Consider the following 13,294-nt stretch of genomic DNA (forward strand, 5'->3'; position numbering starts at 1 on the left):
CTCTTTCCCCCTTGCCTTCACTGATGCCGTGCTGGTGCAAAATCTACAAGGCTAGAAAAAAAACAGGGTATTTCAGTCAGTGATCAGGTCTGTGCTTGGTAGCAAGTGTATAATAGACTTTTTAAAGAATTGTTTAAGTCAGAGGCTACTTATAATGTCTTATGATCTCAGTAGTACTATATTGTTTGTTAAGTTTGCAATGCTTGTCTTATTTACTTATCTAAGTTAACAGATACAAAGGATAAGATGTTAAACTTTGTAGTCTCCAAAATATCTAGCACAATCAAACCACATACACAAATTAGCTGTATATTCACAAGATGAGTGACTTTTGAATTTATAGACATAGTAATTTCCAAAGCTATCATGAAACATATCTGGGAATACATTAGTAACCGTGTTAACACATGTAGATCTAATTCATTCATTAAAACTTCAGTATAATAAAACAAATGTGACAATATCAAACTAAAAAGCTTCTGCATGGCAAAGGAAACCAGCAACAAAATGAAAAGGCAACCTACTGACTGGGAGAAAATGACTGTAAATCATCTATCTGATAAGGGATTAACATCCAAATATAAAAAGAACTCGTTCAATTCAATAGGAACCAAACAAACAATGTGATTAAAAAGGGGGTAGGGGATCTGAATAGACATTTTCCCAAAGAAGACATACAGATGGCCAACAGGTACATAAAAAGATGTTCAACATCACTATTTGGGAAATGCAAATCAAAACCACAAGATATTATCTCACACCTGTTAACATGACTGTTATCAAAAAGACAAGAAATAAGTGTTGGTGAGGATGTGGAAAAAAGCGAACCCTTGTGTACTGTTGGTGGGAACGTAAATTGGTGCAGCCACTATCGATAACAGTATGGAGGTTCCTCAAAAAGTAAAAATAGAACAAAAATATGATCCAGCAATTCCACTATTGGGTATTTATACAAAGAAATCAAAAACACTAACTCAAAAAAATATATACACCCCCATATCCATTGTAGTATTATTTACAATAGCCAAGACCTGAAAATAACCTAAGTGCCTCTCAATGAATGAATGGATAAAGAAAAGATGGTATATATACAATGGAATATTTTTCAGCCATAAAAAGAATGAAATTTTGACATGGATGAACCTTGAGAACATTATGCTAAGTTAAATAAGTCAGAAAAAGAAAGGCAAATATTATATGATCTCACTTACATGTGGAATAAACAAAAAAGACAGCCCCCCCCCCAAAAAAAAAAAAACAAACACAAGCTCATAGATACAGAGAACAGATTGGTGGTTGCCAGAGGCAGGGGTTTGGGAGGGGGTGGGTGAAGTGGGTCAAAAGGTATGAATTTCCAGTTATAAACATGTCATGGAGATGTAATATACAGCATGGTGACTATAGTTAATACCATATTGTGTATTTGAAACTTACTAACAGTGTAGATCTTAAAAGTTTTCATCACAAGAAAAAAATTTTGGACTTCCCTGGTGGCGCAGTGGTTAAGAATCTGCCTGCCAGTGTGGGGGACATGGGTTCAATCCCTGGTCCGGGAAGATCCCACATGCCACGGAGCAACTAAGCCCATGTGCCACAACTACTGAGCCTGTGCTCTAGAGCCCATGCACTGCAACTACTGAGCCTGTGTGCATACAGCCCATGTTCCGCAACAAGAGAAGCCACTGCAATGAGAAGCCCACGCACCATGAGAGTATTCCCTACTTGCCACAACTACAGAAAGCCCGCATGCAGCAGCAAAGACCAAATGCAGCCAAAATTAATTAATTAAAATAAATTAAAAAGAAAATAAAATTCTTAAAAAAATTTTTGTAAATATGGTGACAAATGTTAATTAGACTTACTGTGGTAATCATTTCACTATATATACAAATATCAAACCATTATGTTGTACATCTGAAATTAATATGTTATATGCTAATTATACCTCAATTAAAAAAGAAAAAAATAATAAATACAAAAGAGTTTTATAAATTAGAAAGAACCATTATCAACTTCATTTATCAACCACTTCTTGGGAAACTATCCTGTAGCAGGAATGCCATACTGGGGGCTGAGGACACCACATGAACTGAATAAGATTTGGCCTTTGCTCATCAATGCACTCTAACTACATTTCTGTAGTTTTTAAAAATAATTCAACCATTTAATTATCAGTTTCTTTTAAGGTTTGCTCCAAATAACTAGAAGTTACCAATATGTTTTCAATGTTGATAAGTCAAGAAAAAACATACAAAGAGAAATGAAATATAAAGGCAATTATCCATATTGCTTGGGCAAAATCATTATTAAGAAAAACATTTAGATTCAAAGTAAAAAATTAAACCAAGTACTTATTCATATGGTAACACATCCAAGGGCTTATATTCATGTAGTCTGTAAGAACTGATTATTTTTATTTAGCTCCCAGATTTATTTTTCTACAGAGGGATGCAATAAATATGACAACTCTGAGAAACTTGTACAGTTTAAAAAGCGCTTTCAAACACTTGTTTAAAAGTCTTAGGCTAATTTCATGAGGCAAATAAAGGGATACTGTCAATTTTAGAGATGAATAAATTGAGACATAGAGTGTCTGATTGAGTTGTCTCTGTTTAAACAAGCAAAAAAAAAAAAAAAAACCAAAACCCTGAGGTATATAGCATTTAATATTACAGTATATGAATATGTGACATTTTATTTATACATCCTCTTTGACATTTAGCTTTTAATTTTTCCTATTTTAAACAATGCTCCAATACTCATCTTAGAACATGTCTCCCAGTGTGCCCAACGTATAGGTCACAAAGTATAACATATTTTCAAAAAATTAGGTCTTGTCAAATTACTCTCAAAGGTAGTTGTACCACATTTACCTAAGAAATGGGGGACATGACTCTTTCTCTGATATACACACATATCTTCTTATATCATAAAACAAACAATGGAAAGACATACCACAGAATGAATTAAAAAGTTACCTATAATGGGGGAGAAGGAAGAGGATGCAGGGAACAGGGGTAGAAGCTAAACTTCTTTAAATATATATTTATACAATAGTTGAATACACATTGTTTTCAAAAACACACGAAATATCTCCAGGATGGACCATATGTTAGGCCACAAAATAAGCCTCAATAAATTTAAAAAGCATGACATAATACAAAGTATCTTCTCTGACTACAATGGAATGAAACTAGAAATTAATAAGAGAAGGAAAAATGGAGAATTCACAAATATGTGGAAATTAAACAACACACTCTTAAGCAACTAATGGGTCAAATAAGAAATCACAAGAGAAATTATAAAGTATCACAAGATCAGCAAAAAAGAAAATACACCATAAAAACTTATAGGATGCAGTGAAAGATCAGAGGGAAATTTACAGCAAAAATACTGATATAAAAAAAAAGAAACATTGGGCTTCCCTTGTGGCACAGTGGTTAAGAATCCACCTGCCAATGCAGGGGAGATGGCTTTGAGCCCTGGGCCGGGAAGATCCCACATGCCACAGAGCAGCTAACCCTGCGTGCCACAACTATTGAATCTGCTTGCCTAGAGCCTGTGTTTCACAACGAGAAGCCACTGCACTGAGAAGGCCGCGCACCACAATGAAGAGTAGCCCCCGCTCTTCACAACTAGAGAAAGCCCGTGTGCAGCAACGGACTCAACACAGTCAATAAATAAATAAATAAATTTATTTAAAAAAAAAAGATCTCATTCAATAACCTAACATTAAACTTTGAGGAACTAGAAAAAGAAAACTAAACCCAGAGTTAAGAGAAAGAAGTAATTATGCTTAGAGTAAATATAAATGAAATAGAGGATTGAAAAAATAATAGAATCTGAGAAACCAAAAGCTTGTGCTATGTAAAGACCAACAAAATAGATAATCTTTACCGCCAACAAATTAGAAAAACTAGATGAAACAAATTCCTAAAAGCAAAAAAAAAATTACCTAAACTCACTAAAAAAGAAAAGAAAATCTCCATAGACCTATAACAAGTAAAGAGATTCAAAAGAAAATTAAGAAAGCTATTCCAACTATAATAGCAACTAAAAGAATAAAATACCTAGGAATAACTTTAAGCAAGGAGATGAAAGACTTGTATACTGAAAACTAAAAAACATTGTTGAAGTAAATTAAAGAATGCCTAAAAATGAAATAAATACCATGTTCATGGACTAGAAGAGTTAATATTATTAAGATGTCAATACTATCCAAAACAATCTGCAGACTCAAAGCAATCCCTACCAAAATCTCAAAAGCCTATTTTGCAGAAATGGTAAAATGAATCCTTAAATTCATATGGAATTACAAGGAGTCCTGAATGCTAAAGCAATCTTGAACAAGAAGAACAAAGCTGGAGGACTCACACACCCCAATTTCAAAACTTGATACAAAACTACAGTAATCAAAACACTGTGATACTGGTATTGGGACATACATATAGACCAGCGGAATAGAATTTGATGTTTAACAAGGGTTCTAATTCAACTCAGTGGGTACTAAGTCAATTCAATTTTTCCTACCCATTGCCCAGGGAATACAGGAAGCTCCTTGATATTTCCCATGCTGATGGGAATAATTTATCTGGCCCTTAATAACCTTCCAGTTTTATATTAGTTCTACTTCACATGCAAGAGGCCTGTGGTCTGGACTCTTCTTTCCATGTGGTTATTACACCTCAGCCTATGATCATTCAGGCCTCTATCTAGTTCTGAAATGCCCATGAGCAGTTTTAGTTTTAGTTTCTACTCACCACTAAATTTAAATTCTTTTTTTCCCGCCACTTAGGGATTTTTCATTCTTTCTTTCAGCTTGCTTATATATTTATATTATAATGATTTCCCCTTACTTTCTATCTTTTATTTTTTGGGGGGTACAGTCCAGATCCCTTTCTGGGGTCTTAATCTGTCAGACTGACTAGAAGTCAATCCCCAAATAAGAATAACTCAAAAAGCAAGAAGAATTGGTACAGCCACTATGGAGATTCCTTAAAAAACTAAAAATGGATCTATCATATGACCCAGCAATCCCACTACTGGGCATATACCCTGAGAAAACCATAATCCAAAAAGAAACATGTACCACAATGTTCACTGTAGCACTATTTACAATAGCTAGGACATGGAAGCAACCTAAATGCCCATCAACAGATGAATGGATAAAGAAGATGTGGCACATATATACAATGGAATATTACTCAGCTATAAAAAGGAATGAAACTGAATTATCTGTAATGAGGTGGATGGACCTAGAGATTGTCATACAGAGTGAAGTAAGCCAGAAAGAGAAAAGCAAATACCATATGCTAATTCATATATATGGAATCTGAAAAAATGGTACTGATGAACCCAGTGACAGGGCAAGAATAAAGATGCAGATGTAGAGAACGGACCTGAGGACATGGGGTGGGGGGGGGGGTGAAGGGGAAGCTGGGATGAAGTGAGAGAGTAGCATTGATGTATATACACTACCAAATGCAAAATAGATAGCTAGTGGGAAGCTGCTGCATAACACAGGGAGATCAACTCGATGATGGGTGATGACTTAGAGGGCTTGGATAGGCAGGGTGGAAGGGATTCACGGGAGGGAGGGGATATGGGGATATATGTATAAATACAGCTGATTCACTTTGTTGTACAGCAAAAACTAGCACAGCAGTGTAAAGCAATTATATTCCAATAAAGAGCTTAAAAAAAAGCAAGAAGAATCTAAAGTGTTAAAAAGTCTAGGACTTCCTTGGTGGCACAGTGGTTAAGAATCCGTCTGCCAATGCAGGGGACACGGGTTCGATCCCTGCTCCAGGAAGATCCCACATGCCGAGGAGCAACCAAGCCCGTGTCCCACAACTACTGACCCTGTGCTCTAGAGCCCGCGAGCCACAACTACTGAGCCCGTGTGTTACAACTACTGAAGCCTGAATGTCTAGAGCCCATGCTCTGCAACAAGAGAAGCCACTGCAGTGAGAAGCGTGCGCACCAAAAAACGAAGAGTAGCCTCTGCTCACCACAAGTAGAGAAAGCCTGAGTGCAGCAACAGAGACACAACACAGCCAGATATAAAGAAAAGGTGTTGATTGAAAAAAAAATGTCTAGAGAGATGACCCCTTATAACATCTGATTTAAACAAAATCACTCCAAGGATACTCTACCAGAACCAAATTGTGTCATGAAATCACTTCAGAAAAGAAGCAAAAGATTCAAACCAGGGAACTTAACAGCAAAGAACGGAACTACAACTATCTTTTAAGCTTTACTTATATTTATTGTCAAATAAAAATTAAACTTCCTACTTTATTATTCTTCTGTTAACTAAAAATAGTACATTTGAAGGGATGTACTACCAAAGAAATAATTTAATAATTGTTGTACTGGTCCCAAATTTAGAACAATCTGGTATCATCACCAAAGTGCAAGCACTTTGGGACCAGTACACAGGACTTAAGCTAATACAAATACAAATAGAAACAAAAATAACTAACTACATATCTATTTAAAGTACTTATATTATGCTAGTGGCGGGCATGACCCAAAAATGTAGAATCAAGTCAAACAGCAATCTGTATATAACAGTGTTCCATAAAGATCTCATAAATCATCATCATCACCATCATCAAAGCAACATACGCTGGGAGGTGCTTGGCACGCTTCGTTTATTTCCTCTTGCTTGTGCAGAAGTTTCTGGCTGAGGTACAGGAACTCTACAAAAGATTTAAAAAAAGATAACAAATAGTTATAAAAAGAGACTTGAATGAGAAAAAACTAATTGGTTCCATTCAGAATTTATTCTAATTCAATACATTTAGAAAATTTATGGATTTAGATTCTTAAAGTAATGCATTAGGAATTTAAGGAAAACATTCAAATTAGAAACAAATATCCATACTAACATAATTCAAATACTGCAACAGATTTAAATGTTCTTATAAGGAGTATTACACAAAAGAAAGTATTCAACTTTATTAAATATCAACTAAGATCGATATATACTTCATTCTCTATGATAGGAATTTAAAAATTTGTTAAATGGCCTATTTTCATGTTTGTTTTGTTCCAATATTCTGGAAAACTATTTGGCCTAACTCTCCAACCTCATTTCAGAGTTTTCTATAAGCCTCATGCTGCTTCAAACCTTGTGTTTTTCTTTCAGCCAGGAAAAACTCTATGCCCCTTTTCCTTTGCCTGGTTAACTCTTATTCCTCCTTCAAAATGTAGCTCGGGCATTATTTTCTATAAGAAGTCATTCTCAATCTCTAGTCAAGGCTAACTGATCCGTGTATATGGTATCATAGCACCATCAATAAATTTTATCATAGCATTCATCACACTGTATTAAAATTACTGGTTTTTCAGTCTGTCTCTTCTACCAGATTCTACCATAAGCTCTACAAAAATATGGATTTTATCTATTTTTGTATCTCCACAGAATATCTGCTCAATAACTGTCAACTGAACTGAAAAAAAAAGTGAAAAGGGAATCATCTTATTTTGAAGCTGAGGAGAGAAGCTTGCATTTATAATAAAGACTTCCTTCTTATAAACCTTCAATATATTTCTATGATGAGTATTTTCTGCTGTTATATTTCCAAAACTAAAAGCATAAAGCAAAACTAGAAGTGCTGTAGAATGCCACATAATATCGCTCAACTTATTTTATCAATAGATTTGTCTTTTATAACAGTAGCATTCTTTATTTTACTAATGAGTTATTAATGAATACAGAGAATTAGCTTTCATGAAGGAAGACTGCATCCACTTCACTATAAAACTCCAGCAAATAAAAACACATTTTATAGTTGTAATTTTAACTGTTTTTCTGAGTACTGAAAAATGTTATTTCTAGAAATTAGGAAACTGAAAACATCAACTCTGAGAGATATTTAAATAAATATAAAATAGTTTAATTACATGTATTTTGAGATCATTAAATAGTATGTATATATTTTTAAATACATTGTGTTACAAAGTGATTTTTTTCATCTGAAATAAATTAGAAGAAATAGTTTTCCAAACTCTAACAGCATCATTATATTGTATAGAAATTTTTGTAAAGTGGCTTAGGAAATTTTTACTGGAATATACAATCATTCATTTATATGCCTTAAGTGTCTTAAAAGTGAGGGGCTAAATGATGGAAGTGGAGGTATACAATGTCTATGGATATCAACTGAAGAAACTGAAAAAAAAAAAGATGAAAAATGAAAAGATAAGTTTAAAAGGATACCTGAGGAAAGAAAGGGAAAAGAGGGCTAAAAGGAGAGATGATAACATTACATATGATGGCCAGTGGCTGTTTATATTATAAAAATTATATCAGAGGCAATCAGTTGTATTCTAACTTTGCCATTTTCACCAACTTATTGACCTTAGATAAAAGTCATATTAAAAAAAAGTCACATAGATTGTATAGTATGCCATGCCCTCATCTATATAACAGTATTATAATTAATATTATTGTAGTCTTTCCTATAGTGCCTTCTCTTTTCTTAGAAGGAGACACTGATACTGATTTTTAAGGATTCATATAACCCTGGTATGGTTCACTTTCTATCTTTATGGAGTAAATACTACCAACAGAATGCAAAGAATAAATTTTAATGTCCATTTATTATATTTTATTTCTCAGTGCTGGCTTTTGAATGCGTTGATGTATTTTGACTATATTTTACTATCTAATAGAGAGCACCATGGTTCACTACCATTTGGATTAAAATGTTCATTGATACAACCTCTTTATTACTGTCATAAATTGTACCAACGGAAGCAGATCAACAGGTAATAATACAGACACTGGAGTCAGCAAGCCAGGATTTGAAATTATGCCCAGATTCCACAAGAAGAGGGCAAAGAAGCTCCATGTTCCCTCTCAGACCTTCTCTATGTGTCTCTTCATTTGGCTCTTCCTGATCTGTATCCTTTACAATAAAACTGTGATTATAAGTATAGTGTTTTTCTGAGTTCTTTGCATCATTCTAGTGAGCTATTGACTCTGAAGGGGTCATGGGAACTCCTGAATTTGTAGCCAGTTGGTTGGAAGTAAGGGTGGTCTCAGGATGAGCTAAATTGTGGCTAGCATCTGAAGTAAGGTCAATCTTGTGGAGGACTAAGCCCTTAAGAGTCTGATGTTAAGTCTGGGTAGTTAGTATTAGAATTGAATCACAGTACAGCTAGTTGGGTTGGCAACCCAATAAAAGCTCAATGAACCTAATCAATAGATTTAATAGAGGATTGGACATAGTAAAAGAGTAAATGGAGGGACAGGTCCAAACTGAAACACAGAATCAAAAACAAAAATGAAATATGTATATAAATAAAAAAAGAATGCATGTAAGAAACTTGTTGGTCGCAGTTAGAAGTGCTAATATATATGAAATAGGAATCATGGAAAGAGAGGAAATAATCAGGGAGAAAATATATTTGAAGAGATAATGGCAGATGATTTTCCAAATCTGATGAAAGATATCAATACACAGATTTAAGAAGCTCAGTAACCTCAAAGCAGTATAAAACAAAGAAAATCACTCCTTGGCACATTCAAACAGTTGAAAATGAAAGAGAAAATCTTAAAAGCACTCAGAGAAAAGGATGCAATATCTTTGAAGGAGCAATTAGAAGACATTAGCCTGATTCTTAATAGAAACAATGAAAGCAACAAAACAGTAGAATCAGACATTTAAAAAACCTGCAACCAAGTGAAAATATCCTTTTAAAAGTACAGGTGAAATAAAGATGTTTTTTATATCTTTTTTTTTTTTTTTTTTTTTGGCGCACGGGCTTAGTTGCTCCACGGCATGTGAGATCTTCCTGGAGCAGGGATTGAACTTATGTCCCCTGCATTGGCAGGCGGATTCCCAACCACTGTGCCACCTAGGAAGCCCAAGATGTTTTAAACAAACAAACAAAAGACTATATCATCAGCAAGCTGCAATGAAATAAATGCTAGAGGAATTCTTCAGTCAGAAGGGAAAAAATCCCAGAGAGAAGCATGGAAACACAAGCAGGAATGAAGAGAACCTAAAAAAAAATGTGGTTAAATATATATGAAAGCTAAGTGCTTGCTTTGGCAGCACATATACTAAAACTGGAACGATACAGAGAAGATTAGCATGGCCCCTGCCCAAGGATGACACACAAATTCGTGAAGTGTTCCATATTTTAAAAAAAAGAAAGAAAGCCAACCACATAAGAAAAACAATACTAACAATGTCTCATAGAATTTAAAATATATGTAGAATTAAAATACAAGGCAAAAATAATGAAAATGAAGATAAATAAAGCTGAAGTGTCCTAAGGATCTAGCATTATCAGGAAATGGTAAAATTAACTTGTATTTACAGTAAGTCACATGTTCTGGTTGTAATATACAGAGTAACCACTAAAGAATATATACTTATCAAATTGACAGAGGAGAAACTGAATAATTAAAACTATTTGATTAAGCAAACAGTATAAAAATAGAGATCTTTCTCAACTTGCGATGTGGTTAAGTCCCAATAAACGCACTGTAAGTTGAAAATATCATAACTCGAGAATGAATTTAATATACTTAACCTATCAAACATCATAGCTTAGTGTAGCCTACCTTAAACATGCTCAGAACACTTACAATAGCCTACAGTTTGGCAAAATCACCTGACACAAAGCCAATCTTATAATAAAGTGCTGCATATCTCATGTAATTTACTGAATACTGTATTGAAAGTGAAAAACCGAATGGCTGTCTGGGTACAGAATGATTTTAAGTGTATCAGTTGTTTACCCTTGCGATTACATGACCTGACTGGGAGCTGTGGCTCATTGTCATTGCCCTGCATCACAAGAGAGTATATTATTGCATATCACTAGCCTGGGAAAAGATCAAAATTTAGAAATTTGTTTTTACATCTTTATTGGAGTATAATTGCTTTACAATGTTGTGTTACTTTCTGCTGTACAACAAAGTGCATCAGCTATATATATACATACATCCCCCCTCCCTCTTGAGCCTCCCTCCTGCCCTCCCTATCCCACCCCTCTAGGTCGTCTCAGATCAACAAGCTGATCTCCCTGTGCTAAGCAGCAACTTCCCACTAGCTATCTATTTTACATTTGGTAGTGTATATATGTCAATGCTACTCTCTCACTTCATCCCAGCCTCCCACCCCTCGCCCCCACCCCAGAAAACCATAATTCAAAAAGATACATGTACCACAATGTTCACTGCACCACTATTTACAATAGCCAGGACATGGAAACAACCTAAATGTCCATCAACAAATGAATGGATAAAGAAGATGTGGCACATATACAAATGGAATATTAGCCACAAAAAGGAACGAAACTGAGTTATTTGTAGTGAGGTGGATGAACCTAGAGCCTGTCATACAGAGTGAAGTAAGCCAGGAAGAGAAAAACAAATACTGTGTGCTAATGCATATATATATGGAATCTAGAAAAATGTTACTGATGAACCCAGTGATGGGAAGAATAAAGATGCAAAATTCAGAATTTAAAGTATGTTTTCTACTGAATGTGTATTGCTTTTGTACCATCGTAAAGTTTTAAAATCATAAGTTGGGGACCATCTGAATCATTAATTTCATTAAAAGTGAATAGAGAGTTATATCAGCATCGCGGCAAAAGGAGACACTCTCTTTGTCTCTCTCCTTCTATCTACAATCTGTAAAACATCCACAACTCAACAGAAGTGCCTCTGCCCAACACACCAGGACACTGTAGAATTCCACATATCTGTACACCTAAAGGTGGGTGGACTAGAACACACAGAGGAGGTGGAACTTGGGGAACAGTGGAGGTGGTGCGTGCAATACTGGTCCCCTAGCCACGGCAGCTGAACCGGCAGTTCCAGAGAACCCAGTAGCAACAGGGGAGGTGGCGAATATAACTCTGGCCTCCTGGCCGCAGCAGTGCGCACAGCCCCAGATAACTGGGCAGCCGTGGCAGTAGGATCTGGGACCCTGTCTCTCCAGCTATGGAGGTGCCCATGACCCTGGCCCCTTGCCCCCTGCTTACAGTGGCACAATCCTCAAATCTGACAACATTGAACACAGCAGAGGTTACTGTGCCACCTGGGCTACCCCTCATCCTGTAGTGGGAGAGCCTGTGACACAGGAGATACTAGACATGGCAAAACTGTCCATCATCGTGGTGCCCCAGGCAGTGACACCAGCCACACCAACAACAGCATGGCTCCAATGATGCTGGAGGCATAAGCAGTGATAACTAGGGCACTGAGTGATAACTTTGACAAAGGTGGTGAAGAATAGAAAGTGCTGACTGTCAAATAATAACCAGGGGCAGCTCAGGTTAAGAGAAACCAAAAACTTGTGCTATAGCACCACCTACTGGAACATAAAAGAAAGGCCTAACCTGTTGGGTTGTTAGAAACAAGAAAAAAAACTTTACCTAAAGAACAAAGGTGTTTGCCACTTGAAATAAGCCAGCAGAGGAACAATCCATCAAGCACCATGAAGAACCACAGTAACACTGTCCCACAAAAAGAAAACAACAATTCTCCAGAAATCAAACTTAAAATCACATAATACTGTGATCTAAGAGAATTCAAAATAGCTATCATAAATCTCAATGAGCTACAATAAACTCAGAAAGACAGTTTGATGAATTTAGGAATAAAATTAATGAACAAAAGGAATACTTTACCAAAGAGACTGAAACTAAAACAAACCTATCAGAAATTCTGGAGCTAAAGAAATAAATGAGTTGAAGAATGCATTACAAAGCATTGGAAATAGAGCAGACCATGTAGAAGAGAGAATTAGCGAGTCTGAAGATAGAAATATAGAAATGATACAAGTAGAAGAGGAAAGAGAATTGAAATATTTTTAAAAAATGAGTAAATTCTACAAGAGCTAGCTGACTCTTTTAGGAAGGACAATTATTAGGGTAATGGATATCCCAGAAGGAGAAGAGAGGGAGAAAGGAACAGAGAGTTTATTTATAGAAATAAAAGCTGAGAATTTCCCAAGTCTGGGGAAGGAAGTGGATATACAAGTCCATGAAGCTAGGAGAACACCTAATTGCCTCAATGCAAAAAGACCTTCTCCAAGACACATTATACTGAAACTGTCAAAAGTCAATGACACAGAAAGAACTTTACAGGCATAGGGAAAAGGACAGTAACCCACAAAGGAACCCACATTAGGCTATCAGCAGATTTCTTAGCATAAACTCCACAGGTCAGGAGGGAATGGAATGACATCCTCAAAATACTGCAAGATAAAAAACTGTCACCCAAGAACGCTCTATCCAGCAAAGTTATCATTCAGATATG

At 35.6% G+C, this 13,294-nt stretch overlaps 1 protein-coding gene and 1 non-coding gene across 2 annotated transcripts in view; one reads left to right on the top strand and one right to left on the bottom strand.

Moving 5' to 3' along the window:
• Positions 1-13,294, bottom strand: part of RADX (RPA1 related single stranded DNA binding protein, X-linked) — a 62,778-nt gene that overhangs the window by 17,258 nt on the left and 32,226 nt on the right. The window contains exon 11 of the mRNA XM_057718979.1: positions 6,631-6,704. Coding sequence (XP_057574962.1) covers positions 6,631-6,704 — 74 coding nt within the window. The remainder of the gene's footprint in view (positions 1-6,630; positions 6,705-13,294) is intronic.
• LOC130842819 (U6 spliceosomal RNA) lies at positions 10,055-10,161 on the top strand. The gene has a single exon (XR_009050592.1). It is a non-coding gene; the product is annotated as a U6 spliceosomal RNA (small nuclear RNA).

This window comes from Hippopotamus amphibius, chromosome X (assembly GCF_030028045.1).
Source record: "Hippopotamus amphibius kiboko isolate mHipAmp2 chromosome X, mHipAmp2.hap2, whole genome shotgun sequence".
Classification (NCBI taxonomy): domain Eukaryota; kingdom Metazoa; phylum Chordata; class Mammalia; order Artiodactyla; family Hippopotamidae; genus Hippopotamus; species Hippopotamus amphibius.